The 21,773-nt window shown below is 38.8% G+C and overlaps 1 protein-coding gene across 1 annotated transcript; it reads left to right on the top strand.

Moving 5' to 3' along the window:
• The first annotated feature begins 336 nt into the window (after nucleotides 1-336).
• Nucleotides 337-19,872, top strand: LOC128424975 (folylpolyglutamate synthase, mitochondrial). The gene is made up of 16 exons (XM_053411438.1): nucleotides 337-508; nucleotides 4,244-4,540; nucleotides 5,819-5,947; nucleotides 6,080-6,133; nucleotides 6,475-6,539; nucleotides 7,888-8,002; nucleotides 9,070-9,147; nucleotides 9,571-9,632; nucleotides 11,673-11,775; nucleotides 12,619-12,696; nucleotides 12,806-12,953; nucleotides 14,063-14,146; nucleotides 14,625-14,775; nucleotides 15,105-15,180; nucleotides 15,547-15,613; nucleotides 18,454-19,872. The coding sequence occupies exons 2-16, from the start codon at nucleotides 4,391-4,393 to the stop codon at nucleotides 18,828-18,830; spliced, it is 1,737 nt and encodes a 578-aa protein (XP_053267413.1). The 5' UTR covers nucleotides 337-508; nucleotides 4,244-4,390; the 3' UTR covers nucleotides 18,831-19,872.
• Nucleotides 19,873-21,773: the final 1,901 nt, after the last annotated feature.

Raw genomic sequence — 21,773 nt, 5'->3', positions numbered from 1 at the left:
CACAGATACTCCCTTCTCTCTCAAAGCAGTACCAAGGTCAGGTTATAGATTAAGGTCCAACCAACAGTACATTGTAGTGTCTACGTTGAGGGACTTTCATATCTATTTCAGATGCGGCACCAACTTCAACTCTCACCGACAACTCTTTTGTGTATTTCACCATTGGTAAGAAAAGGACACCATGTGATTTAGTTATGCAGACTTATGGCTTAACTATCCAATAGGATGTGAACACCTACATGTAAGATAGAGAGTGACAGCACTTCTAGCCATTCATGGATGTGCTGTTAGAATGGGTGAGACAAGTAGAGGAAGATACATGGGGATTCTGTTAGGGACATCTTCAGACTTGGAGGGGACAATTGCTCATGCTACTCTGTTAGCGTTTGTATATTGTTTCCCCTTCTGATCTCCTTGATGCATCAAGTCTACATTAAAATCCTCTGCATAAGACATCAGCTGCTGCCGGAGTTCTCCTTTCACCAGCTTCCAGGAAACAGCCATAACAGTGGGTGCAGTTTTACTTGATTTCAGTTTCAGTATTTGATGTTATTGATCACTCTTTGTTGTTCTATAACATGAAACAGTATGGCTTCACTTTACTGCATTAAAGTGGATAAGAGCTATCTGAGAGTTTTCTCTAATGGCAGTTTGTCAAAGATCAAATATGTTACGTATGGAGTTCAACAAGGGAGCTGTTTATTTTCTGTCTTTGTAAATGATCATCTGTTATCTTTAGAAAGAGCTGTTCTTGTGTTTCAAGTACATCGGCAAAACATGGCCATCAAACAAGCGGGGGGGGGGGGGGATCTGGCACCGTGCAAATATCCTCTGGACCCACGACCAAGCATCTGACTCACTCCCTTTAACAATTAACTTCTTACTCTGCACGACTTTTGCACGACTGTGAAGTGTGCTTTTATGAATTGACGTTAATTTAATGGATGACTTCTTAATATGCCGCTGAATCATCAATGAGAATCTTGAATAATATTTTACTTAAGGATTCAAAGTAAGTGGTAATATGGGTGACCATTAATAAATTGGTGCTTAATATTGGTAAAACCAAGTCTATTGTAATAGGATTCAGGTATCACTTCAAAGCAGAACCAACACTGACACTACATATAAACTATTGAACAAGTACGAGAAATAGAATTTAGGGTATAATCCTGGATTATAAATGATCATGGTTAGAACAGATTAATAAAGTAATGAGCACAATGGGGAAAGGTGTCGGCTGTAAGAAGAGTCTCAAAAGTTAAGCCACAAACATTATAGACAAGTTCTAAATGCTTTAGTTCTGTCACAGCATGATTACTGTTCCGTGATTTGAACCAGTGCCTCAATAAAAGAGATGAAATATTGTTCAGTGGTTCAAATTTTTGTTAAAAGAGCATCTAAAAAAAGACTCTGGAACAGTAATTGACTTGTGTCTCTGTGTAAACTGGCAAAATATAATATCTGAATTAGGTTGAGAGAATAATTATAATAACCCTGTTTCCTCAAAATTTTATGTAATGTGGGAATTGTGCAGAATGGGTAAAAAACTAAACTTAGAGCTTAGTTATCAAATTTAGTTTAGAATTATTGCTTAACTGTGTAAAAGAAAAAATCACTTATTCACAGAGGTGTCAAAAGTATTCCCATTCATTACTCAAGTAGAAGTAGAGATACTAGGGTTTAAAAATACCTCTGTAGAAGTTGAAGTATCAACTCAAGCTTTTTACTTAAGTAAAAGTGTAAAAGTACTGGTTTCAAAACTACTTAAAGTATAAAAGTAAAAGTAATGTAAGGGCGATTTTTTTATGTAAATACATTAAAGTACCATATTTGTACTACTGAGCATTAACATGCATTTCATGGAGCCATGAAGACATGATAACTAGGTGCCAATAAGTATTGTAATAGTGCAAAAAGTAAATTATCTCGGAATTTCCGAGATAATTATCCCAGAAAAACAGAATAATTTTTTTGTGAAGTGAGTGTAATACGATTCTGTAGAAGAAAGCTTATTTTAAGTTCTAAACATATTTAGGCTGTTTTTTTCTCACTTTCTGTACGTCATAGCGACCATTACATTATGCAAATTAAGCGAACAAACACAACAATGGACAAGTTTGGTAATATTAAAACATTTCTAAATATGTAATTAAGACAAGGGGCCTACATTGTGAAGCAGGGTATGTGGTTATTGAGTCGACTTCAGCTTTAACTCTGGGTATTCAATGTTAAGAAGCTGCTTGTAAATCAACAAGGTAACGTATGCTGAGCCTATGTATAAGTAAGAGAGGAAACAAAAGACAAACATGCTTGTGCAAGCAAAGGCTCTAACCAGGTCTTCTTTGACCTTAAAGTTATCATTATTATGATCCTTATTACTTTATTTTGGCACTTGGTTTAGATTCAGTTTTAGCCTTAAGCGCTTTAACAAAAATGATATAGTCAAATGTTTGTAATTAGATTTCTGCCACTTTTATTGTCATTTTCATCCACAAAAAATGATGACCTTTTGGTCTTGTTTTTTAAACTAGTGACATATCGGTACCATATTTTACGTCAAGTTTTACTTAAGTATTCCGTGCGTTATGATGTGGCCGTCTTTGTGTAAAGTTACCATATACAGGTGAATCCAGCAAGCATCTATGAATGTTTAAACAGAGCCCTCTCTCATAATGTAACCAGCTAACCCAGCATGTTCACTTCATTCTCTGGCTTTAGTTTGGGTGGAGAGAATAATTGAATAACATCAGCACTGCAACAGATCAAGCAGCTAAATCCTATATACTTTAGATATTTTGGGCAGCGGAGGAAATTTCTTTGCACTCAAAAATGTGTGTGTCCTTCACATTAATATTAATGTTTTATCCGTTGACCATAAATAAGATGCATCGCCTCAGTACTCATTTTCAAAGGTTAATTTTTAAAATGTTTTTTATAATTTTTTTATCATTGTTCTCTAATCAATCTCTGATCATCTAAATCAGCAATGAACTGAGCCTGACTACTCGGTTCCTTTAGAAAAATAATTTGTTAAACAGACACATTTGTCTATTCACTGATAAAATATATTGTGCTATTGGAGGTTGTTTTTTTTGCCTTCCAAAAAATCACTTGAAAACTGTCAACATCTAAATCTTTAAATATGTAACTAATAGCAATACTAATGTGAACACTGGTTAAGTTAATTTAATAGCATTCAACATATATTAAATTTGATTATATTATCTTATTTTATCTTATCTTATCTGAGGTTTCTACCTTCTTTTTACCTTGTTAAAAGTTTTTTTTTTGTAGTTTTTCCCTACTCTTGTTGAGGGTTAAGGGCAGAGGATGTCACACCTTGTTAAAGCCCTATGAGACAAATTCTGATTTGTAAATATGGGCTATACAAATCAAATTTGACTGATTGATCTTATCTTAAATCATCCAGAGGTGAACATTGATTTTACACTGCTGGAACAGCCTTGAATTCTGAAGGTAATATTATTACAAATGTTTCTCTTTTGCAGAAAAAATTGTTGAGTGTGTTGTTAGGCTTGTTTCAGTCTTGAAGCAGAGACAAAGTAAATTCTTTAGCATTATTAAGACATATACTGTCTGAGTTAAATTTTAAAGCATGTTTTTTTTTTATGGATGCCAGCCATAGGTGCCAGCACATGTTGAGGTTGAGGGAAATGAGGTGACGGATAGGGCAGCAAATGCAAGTTTGGGCAAAAATACAGTAGATTTACTGGTGCCACTTGGAAGGATTGAGGGTCGTAGCATCAGTTAAACCTATCAATAAAATAACAATGCCTCGAATAGACGATATCAAATTGACAAGGCGAAGGCTCGGACATTGTGGACTAGCAAGTTGGGTTGTGCTTGAGGGAAAACACAGAGATGGCAACTGGGAAGACTGTGGAGTCCTGGGGTCTGTGTCCAACATATTTTGATGTATTGTCCATTCTATATCAAAGAAAGGAGGGAGCTATTTATAGAAATAGGCAAACTGGGCACTGAAACATTTTCTGTAAAGACACTGCCTGGTGGTAGGATGTACAAGAAGGAGAGAGATAGGGAAGTCTTGCACTTCCTTAAAACTACAAATTTATATCACAAGATATAAACTGAGGGCAATAAACTGCATTGATGTTACCCTACCGGTGGGAGGCGGCATTGCACTAAATTCTGCCTAGGCTGCCGGAAAGAAGAAGAAGAGCTCAATTTGAGGATTTGTTATTGCTTTTTATCTTGGCAGGAAGTTCAGATTCATATAACGTGGCTGACAGGAAGTGTAAGTGAAGGATTTAGAGAATCCTGTTACCGACCATGTGGGGGCTGGATAGGCGTGACGTCATGACGCCAGTGAACGGAGCACACGCTTCCTGTGACAGCTCGACGCCGCATGATGGTGTGGAAGTTGCGCGTGGTGCGCTGCAGCTCCATGTTTGCAGCGCGGCTCCTGAAACAGGACTGGACCTTCAGGTTGGCGGGACCTTCTCTCCGACATTACAGCACCAAGACGGCGCCTCACATACCGGGCATGGAGTACCAGGTAACCGCTCACCGCCTCCTCGGCTCGGCTCTGCACCGGCTGCTAACGAGCTAGCGAGCCACCAGCACTAGAGAAGTTTACACCAGCACCGAGAGTTATCGTGTGTCGTGTTGAAGTGTAGCTGACAGAACTTAAACCTGCTGTAGAGCCGCTGGATGAGGAGAGACTGTAGAGTCCCAGAGTTTCTGTATTGTCTACAGTACTACCACACTCTTACTGTACTTCTACAACACTGTCACTATACTACTACCACACTTTCACTCTACTACTACTTCTGCCACACTGTCGCTGTACTACTTCTACCACACTCTTACTGTACAGTTTACTACTACTTCACACAGGTAGCTGAACAAATGTTAGTAATGCAAATGATATACTATTCATTGCAGTGTACTCTACAGTACGGTGAACGAAGGTGATTTATTTTACTTAAAGATTTCAATTGATTGAATTGATTAGCTGCTGCAACCCTAGTACTGTGTCATATGTCAGTCCTAGTTTTGAAGTTTCTGTTTGCAAACTCAATTCGATATTCTTAACTGTAATTTGGGGCTTTAAATTTCACACAGCATGCAAAATGAAAGCAATTGTCTAATGAAATGAGGCATTAAGTTTGTTATAACAGCATTGTGCATTCATTATAATCGTTTAATGTTAAAATATGAATCACTAGTCATGATAAAGAACTGTTCATCAACAGTTGAACAATGTTTTCTGACTCAGTCAGAGAGTGGAGCAAGCTATCTCATTCACACAGAATTCCACGTCAGAAAAAAATAAAGCGTAACGCTGGTCTTGAACAGTAACGTTCTTAGGGGGAATGTGCACACTGTTTTCTTTAGTGTTGTTTGTTGTGGTTGGCCTGTGGTAGCTAACAAGATGCTAGCTAAGCAACATGTCTGCTTGGTGTCACGTTCGGTGTGGAGTTGACGGGGAGCGGGGATGGTGGGTTCGGAGGCTGGACTGGTACCAGCTTGTTGGGGCTGAGAGAAGAGTGCATTACCGAAGTACATCACACGGATAGGAAGTACAAAACGAGACGTTTCATTACATATTTCTTAGAATGGACAGAGTGAAATGGTCTGTGAAGTGACTGCCTTCATAGTTGAGGGTCCCTCCTGACCCCCTTCAAGTAATTACGTATAGTAAAAGCCCAGAACATGTATTTTACACAATATGGACCCTTTAAAGATTTGTAAGGTGAATATTTAAGCTGAATACTGTTTTGTTGGAGAACAGGCTGTGTTTTATACATGTTGCTGCTTGTGTTTGCCACAGGATGCCATTTGCACTCTGAACACTCTACAGACCAATGCCAGTGCCCTGGAGCAGGTACGACGGGAGCGGAGCAACCCTCAGTTGCAGCTCCAGGCCATGAGAGGCTTCTTGGAGCGAGCCGGTCTCACGGTGAGTCCATTGTCACGTAGCACACAGGGCATAGCTGTCACATCACTCTGACACCTTTTAGAGCTTCATGGGATGTTATTGTTGGCTTATGTGATTCCGTTTGTCTTATCTAATGTGTGTTGTGTTTCAAAGGTGGAGAAGCTGGACCATCTTAATATTATTCATGTGACAGGAACAAAGGGCAAGGTGAGCTTACTAAATACACAAGCTGTTAATGTTTGGATTCAGTCAGTAATCTTCTGCCATGTGAGTCACACATTGATGGATGCAAATTCATAACTGTTAGATTTATAGGCACAATAGAAAATGTGTGACTACAGGGCAGGCCCAGTGCTTTTTTTCCTTTTAAATGTTACTGATCATATGATAGTAGATAGCTTTCCTTTTTCAACAAAATCTCAAAGCTGGCATTAGTAGCTATGACATGCAAACACATTCAAACATGTGTTGACTCATGAAAGAGGAGTCAAACTATTTTGAACGGCTGTACAAGGTTGGCCTTTTATGTGTCTGTGTTTCTCTTTCAGGGGTCAACATGTGCATTCACAGAGCAGATTTTGAGAAGTTATGGGTTCCGCACAGGATTTTACAGGTAAAGATAATATTGTGAGAATAATATTTACACTATATGAAATTGTTGAAATTAAATGAAAGTCTGTAATTAGATAATTGACAAGTTGTAAGCCCCTCCTCTGTCCCTGAAGACCTGTCAAAGCTGAGGAAGAACTCAGAGAAACTAATTGTTTTTTGTTCAGGAACTAATGACTTGTAATTTAAGGTGTAGTCATTGGCTAACCTCCATTCTGCCGCACTGATTTCCTCTTTTTAGACGATGAAAGTAATAACGGACACTTCACAGAGCATTTTTTAAGCCACAATGCCTCAATGTGAAATACTGACATGTCAGTTTGAGTAGCATTTGCCAGTTCTTGTTTCTTGAACTGAAAGGGAGTAAAAGCCCAGTACTGTGAATTTGGTGCATTGCCAGTATCTCATGTTCTATTTTGCTATCTAACATTTTGATTCTGTGACTTAAGGATAGCTTGTGAAGTGATGACATCCTCTAAAGCCGTACTGATATCCTATTTACAGGATGATAGGAGGTAACAGATCAAGCCTTATGAATCATTGTGGCTTCAAAAAGGACAATGAAAATCGAGTGGCTTGTAAAACTTATGGCAGCTCTATAAGACTAGGGCTAAAGCACTATAACACTTATTTGATTTGAATAGTTGTCTCAAGTGTGCAAATTCAAATCCAAGCAAATGTGTGATTTTGTGCAGATGTGCTGCATCAAATATTTGTTTATGTAATATGTCACAGTACAATAATTAATATGTTGGTCCAAAAAAGCCTAGAAATTGTTTTTTTACCCTTAATATCAATGTACCTTTAGGCCTTTGACTCTGGGCTTCATGGTTAATAAATATGTAACATGTGATGTTATTGTATAATAATATTCATTTAATGATTCATTAGTGTTATTACCTTTTTATCTGACATCCATGTGTTCTATACCTATGATTCTGTCCTTCTTGTACATATTGTTCTCCATCTACCAGCACAAAATTAATCTGTCATTTAAACCAAAAATGTCAAGCTCAATGAAACACACGATATCTTTAAAACACCTTGGGGGGCCTTTTCTGAACAAAAAAGTATATATATCTTGACTTTAATTGATGCTGTTTTATATCCAAGAGAGCCCTGATTATCAATACCATGTAGGTTAGGCTTGTTTCCGGACAACTTCTCTCCCCATTGACTTAACACTTTGGTTTGTTGCTGTTCTAATGTCTTGGGTTATTATTTACTTGTTTGAAGTTGACGATAAAGAAAGTGTTTAAATGACATTTTACATGGGTAAGAAGGTATTTATTTATACTATATAAACTGTAGCAGGGTTAGTTTTTCAATTAAAGTTTCCCTCTTGGTTGCAGTTCTCCACACTTGGTAGAAGTTAGGGAGAGGATTCGAATCAATGGGCGGCCCATTGGAAAAGAGCTCTTCACTAAATACTTCTGGCAGATTTATGGACGATTGGATGAAACAAAGGTAAGTCATTTATCAAGGCAGAGTTGTGTAAAATTCAGACATTTAAATGTGTTGTTATTGAACTGAAACTGGACTGAGTGGAAAGGAACCAACCAACCCTGGCTAATCATTCACTGCACTCACTTACATCACTCAGTGCAATGACCTTTGATCATCTCAAAGTAACCATAGGCATCCCAATACATTGTGTATAATCAGCCTAACTCGAGCATTATCAGTGTCACAAGATTTAATTGAATTTGGTGCCAAATGAGAACCTTCATGCCAGGATGAGCCTGACCCTCATGTGATCGAGCACATACTGTAGGTCACAGTAGTGTTCAGTGTGATGTTTGGCTGCTGTTTAAATATTTTGGATAGATTGATGGTCTAACAAAAACTTTACTGTGCAACATTTTGAAGCCATGCCTCAAAATCAAAATCAAAGAGACTTGCAATTTAATACATATATTTTTGGTATACATATGACTGTTTAAACCGTTGTGTTTTGTAAGGAAAAAAAGGGCTGTGCTTTGATTTAACTCTTTGAACCCAATTGATAGTTTGATTCGAAACATTGCCGATTTTTTTGTGTTAAAGATAGTGTTAATCGTCAGAAAACTTCTTTACATGACAAGACGATAGCAGCACGGCACCAATGTCATTAAATAAAAATAATTGACATCAACATGAAATATTGATTAAAAAAAATTATATGTATATCTCTTCCTGAATGCTCTAATCATATTTGATCAAGGGAGCAGGGTCCAGACACTGTCATTCCTGACTGGTTGAATTTTGACAAGGATGGTCTCAACCTTACTTTGTGCCTTTAGATAATGTGCAGTATATTATCATTTGGTGCCATACAACCCTAAGTTATAACAAATAACCTTAAGGAAACATAACGACTCCACCAGTTTTTAACTAGGATCGTCTTATTGTTTACAATAAAAAATGTGGATCATTGAATTAATTAAAGATGCTGTCTTCAGAAATATTATACACACGGGGACTTTAATATACTGCATGCATAATGGTAACACACAAGTGATGCAGTCATTTTTCCTTATGTTTGACCTCTAAAGAATGCCCACGGAGGAACGATGCCGGCATACTTCCGTTTCCTCACCATCTTGGCTTTCCATGTGTTTCTTCAGGAGAAGGTATGCTGGCAGCTTGGGTGATGGGGTTGCAAGTAGAGATATGGTTCTACTCAGTTTGTTCTGATTATAACTAACTTCTAGTTCTATACTCTCCATTTTTTTATGTATGTTCCAGCCATAGATTTTTATCACTAACTATAACAATTTTTTCCACTACTTTATTATACAGGTCAATAAATAGAATAGTTTGTCAATTATTAGAATTGTTCAACAGTAGAAGTATGTAGAAGTTCAACAGTACAACAGAGAGCTTAGAAAGTGTCCTTGCAATCCTGCAGTGGTTAAGAACTCTTGCTCTGGTCAGTGTGTTGTAGTAACAAAGTGTTGAACCAGTGTCACTATCCTCTGGCCCTTCAAGTAGGATGAACGGTTTTATGACTTATTCTAACTTGTGTTAAAATTATAACACCACTGTTTGTTCAGGTGGATGTGGCTGTAATTGAAGTTGGAATTGGTGGAGCATATGACTGCACCAATATTATAAGGTAAGATTCTCTGTTTGAAGCCTAGAGCCTATATTAGGATGGCTTAATACGTATTAACCTCCTCCCAGGCTTATGTTAAATGTTGGCCGTACCCCACCCTTCCACATTTTCAAGAAAATCGATTCAGAGGTTTTTGTGTTATCCTGTGTACAGACAAACGGCAATGAAACATTAACTCCATGGCAGAAGTATGATAAGTAAAGTGTTAAAGGTTAATTACTACTTGTAAGGGACAATTTTGAAAGGCAGAGTAATTTGCATCTTTTTCTAGTGAGCATTTGTGGCAGCTGGACAATGATTGTCTAAATTAAACCTCACAGTGTGTTTGTACCAATGAAGGATTATCAACCACTACCACGTTGTGGTTCAATTATATGGTTTTCATAGTAGTAGTAGTAGTAGCAGGGCTCTCCCTCTGTCAGAGCGCAGAATCAGAGTGCCTCCAGCCCGGGTAGGGGCATGGAGCGAGGGCTCCTCTCCACCAGTATTTGATGACAATAAATTATTTTTCCAGTGTTCTGGTCCCCACCAATAACAACGCTCTGTTTTGCAGCTTAAGGGTAAAATTGGCCAATCCAATACAAGTAAGACTAGGTATAATGGTGCAGCGCCATTATTCCATTCTTTGGGGAGAGGCCTGAGTAGTAATACTACATGGTAATATTTTGTTTTACAGAAGAGTAGAATTCTATAGGACAGAGGAGTAAGCTAAACACAGTGTGTGTTACCAGAAACGCTTTCAAACAACTTCAGGATAATATTGAAGAACATTTATTAGGAAAGATGAATTGGGGTGTACATATTTGTATTTTGTCTTTTTGATTGTCATTATTTCATGCCTCAGTAGGAGAGAAGAGAGAGATGGGGAATTACATCCAAAAACACAAACCAGGGTTGCGTATTTGTGAGTGAAGCTAAACTGACATGAAGATGATATGTGATGAGATAAACGTGTATCCCACGCTGGGAAAATTCCCTCAAACAGAGCCAAATCTCTACTGACAGCAGAAGTGGGTGCAGTCATGCATGTCACGTGCGCTTGTATTTGACAAGAAGTGCAGACACATGTTTTGTGCTTTCCACTCAGTAATTCATCTTTTTGTTTCAAATATAAGTTATATATATCCCAACAGAAATATAAGTCCAAGTTCGGAAACATAACCACTATCTGTAGTCTGCGTACTAATGTGTGACATTAAATAATTACTGAAGTTTTATTTATTTTACTATTGATAAATGACTGGTAAAACTGGTCTGACAACAAAATGTTTTGGCTTAAAGAAAGTCGTGACAATCTTGTCTTTGCAGAGCTCTAGTGGTTGAACTCTGGATTATGTTCATGAAAGAACGCAGGAGATTATCAAGAGGATTCACCGTGAACTAGTGGGTGCATTGATGACTTTTAATGTCTGACAACGGCTTTAGTGTAGTGTGCTGCAGGGTGTGATGAGAAAAACGATATAATGACTTTGGTTGCAGTAAAACACAGCATAGATGACCACAGTGCAGCAGAGGATCCTGAATAGAAGGGTCACATGGACAAGTAACCTCCTTTGTGTGTAATGGGAGCTGTGTGGTTAAGAAGATTACTTTCCGTCATCTCTTACTTTTTTCTGTTAAGACCCAATGTGTAGCTATTGTTATAACCCTGTATTCATGTTGATAAAATGAAAGAAGTTCAACTGTGCCATATGTTACCACATCTTTTCCACCTAAAAACAGAGTGAAAAAGATATAGCTGTTTGTATTGATGTTAATTAGGATTTACTGTGGACAGAGATTCCCTACAAATAACCTGGAAGCACTATTGTGGAAACATTGTTTTCACCCAAAAAGGATTTAGACATTTACAAAAACAGAATCAACCATAGAGGGATGCAATTCAGTTTGCTTGAGTTTGCTTGTTAAGTTATTCCTACATCTGTTCCTGTTTTGCACTGTTGCTGAGGAAGTTGATTTATCAGCAGATGTATCATTAGGTTTAGGCTTTTATTACATCTTTATCAATGTCTTCTCCTCTCTATGGTTTTGTCCCAACAGGAGGCCGTGGGTGTGTGGCATCTCTTCTTTGGGTATAGACCACACTCAGATTCTCGGAGACACCATTGAAAAAATTGCCTGGCAAAAAGGAGGCATCTTCAAGGTGTGTTGTTCAAGCTGCTCATATCAGAAATGCGGTGCTGTGATTGGACTAAATATTGAAAGTATAATAATCTAGATCATCCTAAAATCATCCTTTTTTAAAAACTTTTCATGTCTTGAAACCTCTCGACAAATATCTGAAAGCATGTTCAAGTGTCACAGTAGCGAATGCTCTTAGAGAGTAGTAAAACAGAGTTTGAACAAAATGCAAAGTTTTACTTTGTTACCAACAGCTCCACATCAGCAACAAGGCTCCTTCACTGATTCTCCTTCTGAGTGAGGTTTCAGGTTCTTAGCTATCAGCTCGATGAGCACAAAATCTGCATGTTAAACATGTTATCTGTCAGAATGTAGTTTTCTGGTTTGACAGAAAACTCCACCAAAGAAAGAAACCTCATTTTTCCAGCTGTAATGATCCTGTGATTGGACAGTCCATACAGTGTACAGTCTGAATGAGGTAGTTTCTCAGGCCGCATGTTAAATAGTCTGTATTTATACCACACTTTTCTAGTCTCGATGACTACTCACTGCACTTTACAGTATAGTTTTGCCATCCACCCATTCACACACATTCCTATATTGCATTCATGCAGCACTTTCTCTATCACAACCTGACACAGCCGTTAGGGGCAATATGAGCATCAGTGTCTTGTCAATGATACTTGGGCACACAAAATGGGAGATCAGACCAGTGACCTGCTGGTTAGTGGATGATTCCCTCAACTTCTCAAGTCACAGCTGCTTGTATATGGCCCAGAGGCCCGAGGTTCCCCACTTCTGTTGTGGAGTATCTTTAACACTTCTATCATCACACATACTACTCATCCTTCTCATGTGATTTCAGCTGGGGGTTCCTGCCTTCACCGCCAAACAACCGGAAAATGCAATGGCTGTGCTCAAGGACCGGGCCACGGAGATTAGAGTAAGTGACGACACGTTCTAATACTTTCAGTCCGTCTGTTGAAATGCCCCCTCTAGCTGCTTAGTTGTTTGTATTTACATTTTTACATTCTCACTTGTTGTTGTCATAGTGTCCTCTGTGGGTGTGTCCAGAGCTGGAGGACTATCAGGCAGACTGTGGACCTTTGCGTCTTGGCCTGGCAGGGTTGCATCAACGCACCAACGCCTCCCTGGCCCTCCAGTTGAGTCACACTTGGCTACAGAAAAGATGTCTTTCAGGTGGGTTTAAGAAGTGAACCTGCCTCGTAGGACAAAGTTAAACCTGAAGTCATTTTTATAACCACAGATCCTGCTTGGTAGCACAGGACCAGACGACACATTCTTAGGTCGATGATGGTTAAATGTTGCACTTTCAGTTCTGCAGACACTGCTCTGGTTATCTCTTCCATTGTAAATTTCTCATCTCATCTTATGAATACGGCTAACATCCAGACCTGTCAGGTGGATGGATTATTTTGGGAAAGCAGAAATATGTGGTATGCACACTGAAAATAAAGTCGGTTTTATAAACCTTTTCCACAAGAGTGAATCGAGTGCTAGTGCTTGTTCAGAGCTGGTTCAACTTGCAAACCTTTTTCAGAATAGTTTGCTTTTCCTTGGGCTAGAGCAGAAATCACATTACCATACACGTCCCTGTCTACGTCTCGGATTTCCAAGCAACACTTATTTGACACTAATATATCGTCTATGTGATGGGTGAGGCAATCGGTTGTTTTTTTGGGGTGACTGTTTGGGTGATTTGTCATTGTATCTTGCTAATATAATTGCCTGCCTCCTCAAGAATTTATCAACTTTATAAATGAACCCACGAACTAGCATTTAATATTGATTATTTTAAATGATATATATTCATTCATTGAGTCCATCCAGACTCCTCCTGCCCACTTCTCTCTTCTTGTCTTTCTTTTACGCTGACATGTAGACACACCGACACACACTCAGCTGACATCCTCTAACATTGGTTTGTTTGTAGCCACTGGTTTGAGACTAGGCACTGGCTCCCAACTGACCCTGGAACTGCCTTGGTGGAAAGGGGTAGTAATGAAATTATGCAATATTGTGAATAAGCCTTGAGTAGAATCCTCATATCAGATAAAAACACAAGGTAAAAAGGTTACAAAGGTACCTTTACAACCATAATAATAACCAGGTTCAAAATATCATGCAAACAATCTGTGTTGTCTTCATAGATTTCCCAACATTACTTACGTTTTAGCAGAAACCTATGAAAACATGTATGACTTTAACAGAATGAAGAAGACAGTATTGTGTATTGTTATTGTCTTCCAGGGTTTAAGTGTTGTCTACGACATGTCCTCTCTCAACAGATAATAGCTTTCCTTCCACCATTCCTGAGCACACAGGTGTACTTCAGGCCACTTCCTTTAAGCCCAACCCCATCATGGTGAAAGGTGAGTCACAAAAACAAAATCCTTTCCTGATTATCGGAGCACAGTTAATCTAAGATAATCATGAATTTGTCCCACAGTGGGGAAATTGTCTAACGACAAAGAAAGATAATTGAGATTTCTGACAGAGCTTATTCAACACATTGGTGTGTTCAGGTGTTAACTCTCAACTGTAAACAAGCTAAAGTCGTTTAATGTCCAATAAAGATAGATATTTATGTTTTTATGTACGGTGGTGATAAAAGGTAACTGGACCCTTCTGCCTTTTTAAAATATATATATATATATATATATATATATATTTGTCTGAAAATATGTAGTTTTCATCTACATTTAAATTATGAACAATATTAAGATGTACCATACACACAAACCGGAGTAATCAGTGAGGTCAAGCCCAAATTAACCAAACTGATTAGGCAAATACACTGTTAACAAACCCAGTTTCCAGGCGATGTGTGATGGGTGTGTTTGGTCTCAGGACTGGCAGATACTGAGTGGCCAGGGAGGAATCAGACTCTGAAACATGGAGTAGTCACCTACTTCTTGGATGGAGCTCACACCATGCGCAGTATGCAGGCCTGTGTGCAATGGTTCAGAGATGTTGCAGCCCAGCATGAGAGGAAGGCAAGGTGAATGGCTCCCCCCTACAACATAAGGCTGTATTACACCTGCATGCATCAAACAACCTATACAAGTTCAGTGGCTTGAGTGCTAGTCTCTTCTGAAAGAATGAGAGCCACTTCATGCACAGTTATTCAGAAAACAAGTTAAACAGGAAATACAAATATAAAATATCACCACAGCTTTAATGGGTCCCAGCACGATAAGCCAGTATGAACATGATCAGAAATGCCTGATCGAGTACCTAGTCACTTTTAAATAGAATGAGTTGAATGTGAGCTGCTGCTTTTTGCTTTTACTTTTTTTGACCAATAACTCTGACATATTTGTGTTGTAGTGGACCTGTAGCCAGAGTTTTACTCTTCAATGCCACAGGAGAGAGAGACTCAGCAGCCATGCTTAAACTCCTGGTGGTGAGTACAGCTGTGTGTTTAGCCCTTCACAAAATGACGATGTTGTCATGATAGCTGTTTGCAGTATGTTATGGTTATGTTTTTGGATTTCTGTTTATTTCCTTTTTTGTCCTTTTTTCTTATTAAACATGTTTATTTCCGTTGTTAAAATCTACTGGAGATGTTAAAGAAATATAATTTGCTTTAGTGAACAATTGGCCTAGTTTAAGACAAATACTTGTCCGTGATTGGCTCCTCCTGCTCCGATCATACTCAGGTTGAATAATGTGAGGGTGGATTTTCAGTAAGTTGTGTGATAAGTGTACATGTTGGGGAAATTGTTAACTTTGTTTTTCGTGCTGTTCCACCTTTCGTGTTTCTATTCAGCCATGTCATTTTGACTTTGCTGTGTTCTGCCCAAACATCACTGAAGCCATCCCTTCTTGTAATGCAGGTGAGATCATTGAGGCCGTTTCATGAAGCTGTATTTGGTTTACAACCACCTCTACCTGAAGGATTAATGGACTATACCAGTGTTTTTTTTATTGTTAACATAATACCTAGCAATTCTAAAAGAATTATTCCAGACCATTAAACACACTGTAGTTTTTAGAGTGACATCCTCATTATTAGGGCCCGAGCACCGAATGGTGAGAGGCCCTATTGAATCTGTAAGGATTTTTATTATTATTATTATTATTATTTCCCTTTGGGGGGCTTTTTCAGGGTCTAGACATGCTCAAAAAGTTATGAAACTTTGCAGGAAATTCAAGGTCTGCGGATATTTTAGTATTCTGGAGTAATTGGAATTGGGCGTGGCAAAATGGCTCTACAGCGCCCCCTGGAACCAGCCCCTAGGTTTCCACATAACGGATTTTCATCAAAATCTGGATATAGGTGTATCGTGACCAGTCATGAAAAAAAGTCTCATGGAGCATTATGAAAAACGCAACAGGAAGTCCGCCATTTTGCTTTTAGTGGCCATTTTGGCAATATCCCACATTTTTACTTTTACGTACTTGTCCCAGGGCTTTCATCAGATCAACTTCAAATTCAGATGAGTGTCATCACAACAAGATGGAGATAAAAAATGATTGAGGGATTTTTTTTTTATCACACCGTGTGACCGTGGCATGGCGTTAAAAATTGGTTACACGCCATCAAAACACGGGCATCTGTATCTCGGACATACATGTTCCAATCAAGTCCAAACTAGACATGTAAGACAATAGTCCCCGCCTGATGACATCTATGCATAAATGATGACTTAAAACCGCAGCGCCCCCTGGTGGCAACAGGAAATGTCTTGTTTTTTGCTTGTCTTACACTTGGATGAATTTCTCCTCATCCACTGACCTCAACCATGTCAAACTGTATCAAATGGGTCCCAAGACATTGACAATGAAGACATAAGATTACCGTGACTTTTCGTCAAACGCCATATGAATGGCGTGGCATTAAAGTTCATCAACTCGCCGTGAAACACGAAATTGCTGTAACTTCAGTGTTCATGATTCTATCTCTCTCAAACTACATGTGTGTAACAACAGCCCCCCCCTGAAGATATTCATATGGTTTTAAGAAATGGGCGTGGCAAAAAAACTGACCAGCGCCCCCTATAGGGCAACCCCGGCACTACGATGGCCGACATTTATACAAATCTATCGGGACATGTGTCGTTTCATAACAAACAAAAAAATATCTTGGATAGGTATGCTTGACCAAACAGGGAGGCCGCCATTTTGGATTAAGTGGCCATTTTTTTTCCATATTCCACATTTTTACTTGATGCACTTGTCCCAGGGCTTTCATCAGATTAACTTCAAATTAAGATCAGTGCCATCACAACAAGATGGAGATAAAAAGTGATTAAGAGATTGACCTTTCGTCACACCGTGTGACCGTGGCGTGGCGTCTTGAGTTTGATTAAACGCCATCAAAACACGAGGTTCTGTATCTCGGACATACATTGTCCAATCGAGTCCAAACTAGACATGTAAGACAAGGGTGCCATCCTGATGACATCTACACAGAAATTATGACTTGAAATTACAGCGCCCCCTGGTGGCTACAGGAAGTGACATGTTTTATACTTTGATGAACTGCTCCTGGCTGCTTTAAGATATACAGCTCAAATGAGCTCAGTCAAGTCATTGAATCAAGGTCAGAATTGTGACATTTCCTCAAACCATGTAAACATTGATGTTTGGCGAAGGATCATCCTTCGCCAAAGGACACGATGTTTTCATAAGTCCACTGTGCATTGTCCTATCACTACCAAACTTCTGTCACATGATAAGAGTACAAGCCTGAACAGCTCTATGTGTCAATATTTCCTCAGTGTCATAGCGCCACCTACTGATTCGCCAGGAAACAGGAAGTACTTTGTTAATCCACTCTGCATTATCCAACCGGCTCCAAACTACTGACCTATGATCACAATACTAATCTGAACAGCTCCACATATAAATATTAGTTCAGGGTCATAGCGCCACCTACTGATCAGTGTGAATATTAAGTTGTGTTAACATTGTCCGATTGACACAAAATTGCTCACGCTACATCAGAGCGCCTACATGAACAGATAAATAGATGTCTGTGCGTAATAATAGTGATGGCGCCACCTACTGGCAATCCTACTGCCGCAGAGCGCAAAACGCATTTATTGTGGAGAAGTGCATGCTCGATCGATGATGTGCGCTTGGTCATCGATCGCTCTCTCCACCGACCGCAACAGGCTTCAACGTGCGGGTGCTCGGGCCCGCAAGTGCTACAACGTAGCCCTAGTTTACATTGTTTTCAGAACATTTTAAGACTCGTTTTAAACATTATTGTGTTGTGCATTTAAGTCGATAGAATATCTATTTTGCCAACATTCTACACTATAATGATTTTAGTGAAGCATGATTTATTAAATTAAAAACAGAAGTCTTTCGTTTAGAGAAGTGTTCAGAGCAGGTCTACAGAGGTCCTTGGGCTTGATCAGGACTAGACATAGTGTGGTTACTCTTATAAGGTTAATCATTCTGGGTACAGTCTTGTTTCTGTCTTGGTTCCTTCCCCTAAAAAAGCACAATGGTTCCAAAGCTGGCAAGACTTCAGAAAACTTCATATGTTTACCTCACTGGACGGATATCTAACAACTAAATATAAATATATAAATATGCATGTTTCCTAAAATGATCCATAGTGTCTCCTCTTATTGATACTGTATGTGATGATGTAAAATCTTAAATTGTTTGTGTTACTAAAAATGTTTAACCTACATCATCCTGTCATTTTGGCTCCTTTCAGACCAGCAGAACTTTAACGTCTCGGTGGAGAACATGTTGACTCGCTGCCTGGACAATGAGAGGAGTTGGCGTCTTCACCATCGTAGTTTAGATGATAAAAGATCGCAGCTGTTCATCGAGGAAGCCCTTCCCCTGGTCCCTGAGAAGAAAACCGACACCCTGGTCTTCCCATGCATCCTCAGTGCCCTTCAGTGGATTACCCAGGGCAGGGATTCAGTGCTGACAGACACAGCCAAGAGGGTCTTAACTGTTAGACCCAGCATCATGGCCAAAGCTCCTCCACTCTGCAACGTAGCCGAGATCCACATCCTCATCACCGGAAGCCTCCACCTAGTGGGGGGAGCACTCAGACACCTGGACCCAGCTTCCTCCAACTAATTGGGATCATGTGATCTGAGTGAATGCAGACGGTTGAAATATGAGTTAGTCCTTTACTTCTACAACCTTTACGGAAGAAAGATCATATCTGTTTGTATAGATGAGCTGTTTGTACCTCAGGTGTTTACCTGAATACAAAAAGCTGCACACAGTTGTCTGCTAAGAGTCAGTTAGTGTGGACAAAGGCAGCTCCAGGCTTTAAAACAACCCCAGCTTCACATTGAGCCTTACAAGTGACTGCACCAACGTGTGGTCTTTTTAGTCTTACATTAAGCAAATTTGTTTACAGGAAGTGCAGAAGATACAGTCATGTAACGTGTGTGTTTGCTTGTCCGTGTCTCTGTGTGTGTGTGCGTGCATGAGCGAGCGAGCTTCAGCAATCACTGATCACACCTGGATGAACCGCAGTGATATAATAGGTTTTCTATTCTAATCACATTTTTACCTACAACCTGAAAATGATACATGGATTTAAATGAAATTTTCCTGTTTACAAATCTACATTATCTGTAACACTTGACCGTTATTGTCTTTTTTTTTTTATCAAATGAAAACAATTTTGCACGGTTTCTACCTTTGTCAGAATTTGACAATGTTCTTCAAACACATGACAGACTCATCTTGGTTTTAGGTATTCTAACTAGTGTAACTGCCAATCAAATGAAGTATAATCTGCTTTACACTGGAATTATATTTAAGTGATCATTAATTTAAATGTGTTTCATCTGACTGCAACACATGCACTTATATAGGAATAATGGTGAGAGATATGCAACAATATGATGTGTATTTATCATCTGGCTCCAAATGTCATGCACTGAATCAGATCTGATAGAGAGGTTCAGCTGCATATGAGGTTCAACCACATCCTGTCAGCCTGTCCCCGGTTAACCCAAAAAAAAACCGACATGTATCTGTCTTTGTCAGTAGTGAAGGTAAGATATCTGCTCATATCTTAAATAGGATTGATTGATCTGTAAATTGCATACACCATTGGTTTGGATATTACATGCTAAATAAATCCATCTCCCGATGTACTGAATTCTTTCTCTTTTTTTATTACTTCTATGTTTCCATGCTTTAAATGTGATTTTACTTTACAGTCGTGTTAGATTCACATGCACCTCTCACATTGCATCTTAATGCAGCCCTGGAGTTGCACATAAATCACTGTGATGGCACTGTGGTGAGGCTTCCACTTTTTCTGTTGAACATATTTCTAACACTGATTTTACAAAGTGAAGGTCACGGATGTATTCAAAATTTTGTCCATCCTGTGCCAACTTTTCTCCTTCACATAAATGTTACCTCTACACATTTAACCAATGGCAAGATTGCGTTCGTCTCAGTTCAAATGAAATAATGATTTATTTCTAATTGCAGATCTTTTCTGTTATAACAGACGGAAGGTATGGGATGTTTCTCAACATGTGGAAATTGCTTGGCTCTTCTCTCCTTTTAAATTTTTTTTCTTATGCTGAAAGAAGGCGAAACCACTTGGAGAATCTTCTTCTGATGAAGGTCCCTTTTTCGGCCAAAGACTGAATATGTGTGATCTCAATTAATTTTCCTTTTCTTCATTAACTACCTAAACATATTAAGACTTTACCATTGTTCAGGTACTTTATGTAGGGCTGATACAGCTGATTTGAATATTAGAAAAATAAACCAGCAACTATTTCGATAGTCAGATCATTTGACTACATTATTTTCTAGAACAGTCACTCAGTAGAGTTCATATCTCCACCAAGAACCACCAGTCTCCATATCAAACCACATTTAAATTCTCTAGATTCAGGTTTTCTCTTTGGATCTGCACCCAATCCCTCTCATAAATGTCAATCTCCCAAAAATGCCTTCTTTTTTTGCATCAATATCCATGAAATATTATATTAGAAATCAAGAAAAAATTGTTAGAAAAACGTTATATCTCACAACGTTAAAGAGAAATGAAGATTCTTTGATCCATTCCCTGATCCAGATCCACACCAAATTTATATGGATTCTTTCCTGACCCATACAAAATCCTTCCATCAAGTTTCACGATGCTCTTCTACAGCCCTGTCCAGCTCTCATTTCGGCCGGTCTCCTGGTATCTCCTCTATTATAATGTGACGATTAAGTTTTACCTTCATTTTTTAGCAGTGTATGGGAATATCACTTGCCTCATTTTAACTGACTTAATTCATTCGAATTAAAGTGTTGTAACCAGTATGACACACAGCTCAGTATTGTGAGACTCTGTAATATAATGTTAAGTTAATGTCTCTCACATGACACACAGCAGCCTTCAAACATTTTCAACTAATTGAAATGTTTTTGTTTTCTGATGTGCATGCTTTTCAAAGACTTTGTTTAATGTATACATTATATGCACAGTAAACAGTAATGTCAGGCCTCAGTACACCTTACTGTCAACAATTCTGTGACTAATTATTCATTTACACAAAAAAAAAACTGTATCTTTGTTATTACCAAAGCAAATACATCAAATTTTGTGTATTGGCTCATTATGACCAGATGAAATCCAGAGGAAAGCTGCTGTGGATGTTCACAAACTGGACAATAATCCCTTTTTGGTGTGTGATTTTGCTCAGGAAGCACATCTGGTTTTAAAAGAGGAATCCCTGCGTCATTCACAGGAATCCTTATGTCATTTTAGCATGGATTTAGGTTCTGCTCCCTGTTGATGTGTTGCACTCATCTCTGCTGTTTTGTCAGCCGAACATGTCACTGAAGTTCACATGAAACCAGTTTGAGACTCTTACTTTGTGACATGCAGCGTCCAGATGGTCCTGCTGAAAGTACCCATTAAAAGATGGTACACTGTGACCATCAAGAGATTAACAGCAACAATACTCAAATAGACTGACATTGAACCAGGTGTAAAGAAAACTTTTGACTCCAGGCTGTGACACTATCATCAGCAGCCTCAGCAGAAAT

The sequence above is a fragment of the Pleuronectes platessa genome, chromosome 19, assembly GCF_947347685.1.
Source record: "Pleuronectes platessa chromosome 19, fPlePla1.1, whole genome shotgun sequence".
Classification (NCBI taxonomy): Eukaryota; Metazoa; Chordata; class Actinopteri; order Pleuronectiformes; family Pleuronectidae; genus Pleuronectes; species Pleuronectes platessa.
The sequence above is the reverse complement of the archived record's forward strand: the minus strand, read 5'-3'. Positions and strand labels throughout refer to the sequence as shown.

Excerpts from the sequence above, each read along its gene's own strand:
- LOC128424975 (XM_053411438.1), top strand. The coding sequence starts at position 4,391 with ATGATGGTGTGGAAGTTGCGCGTGGTGCGCTGCAGCTCCATGTTTGCA. Across the intron at positions 6,540-7,887 it reads TTCCGCACAGGATTTTACAG|TTCTCCACACTTGGTAGAAG; the intron begins GTAAAGATAATA and ends TCTTGGTTGCAG. Across the intron at positions 9,633-11,672 it reads GACTGCACCAATATTATAAG|GAGGCCGTGGGTGTGTGGCA; the intron begins GTAAGATTCTCT and ends TTGTCCCAACAG.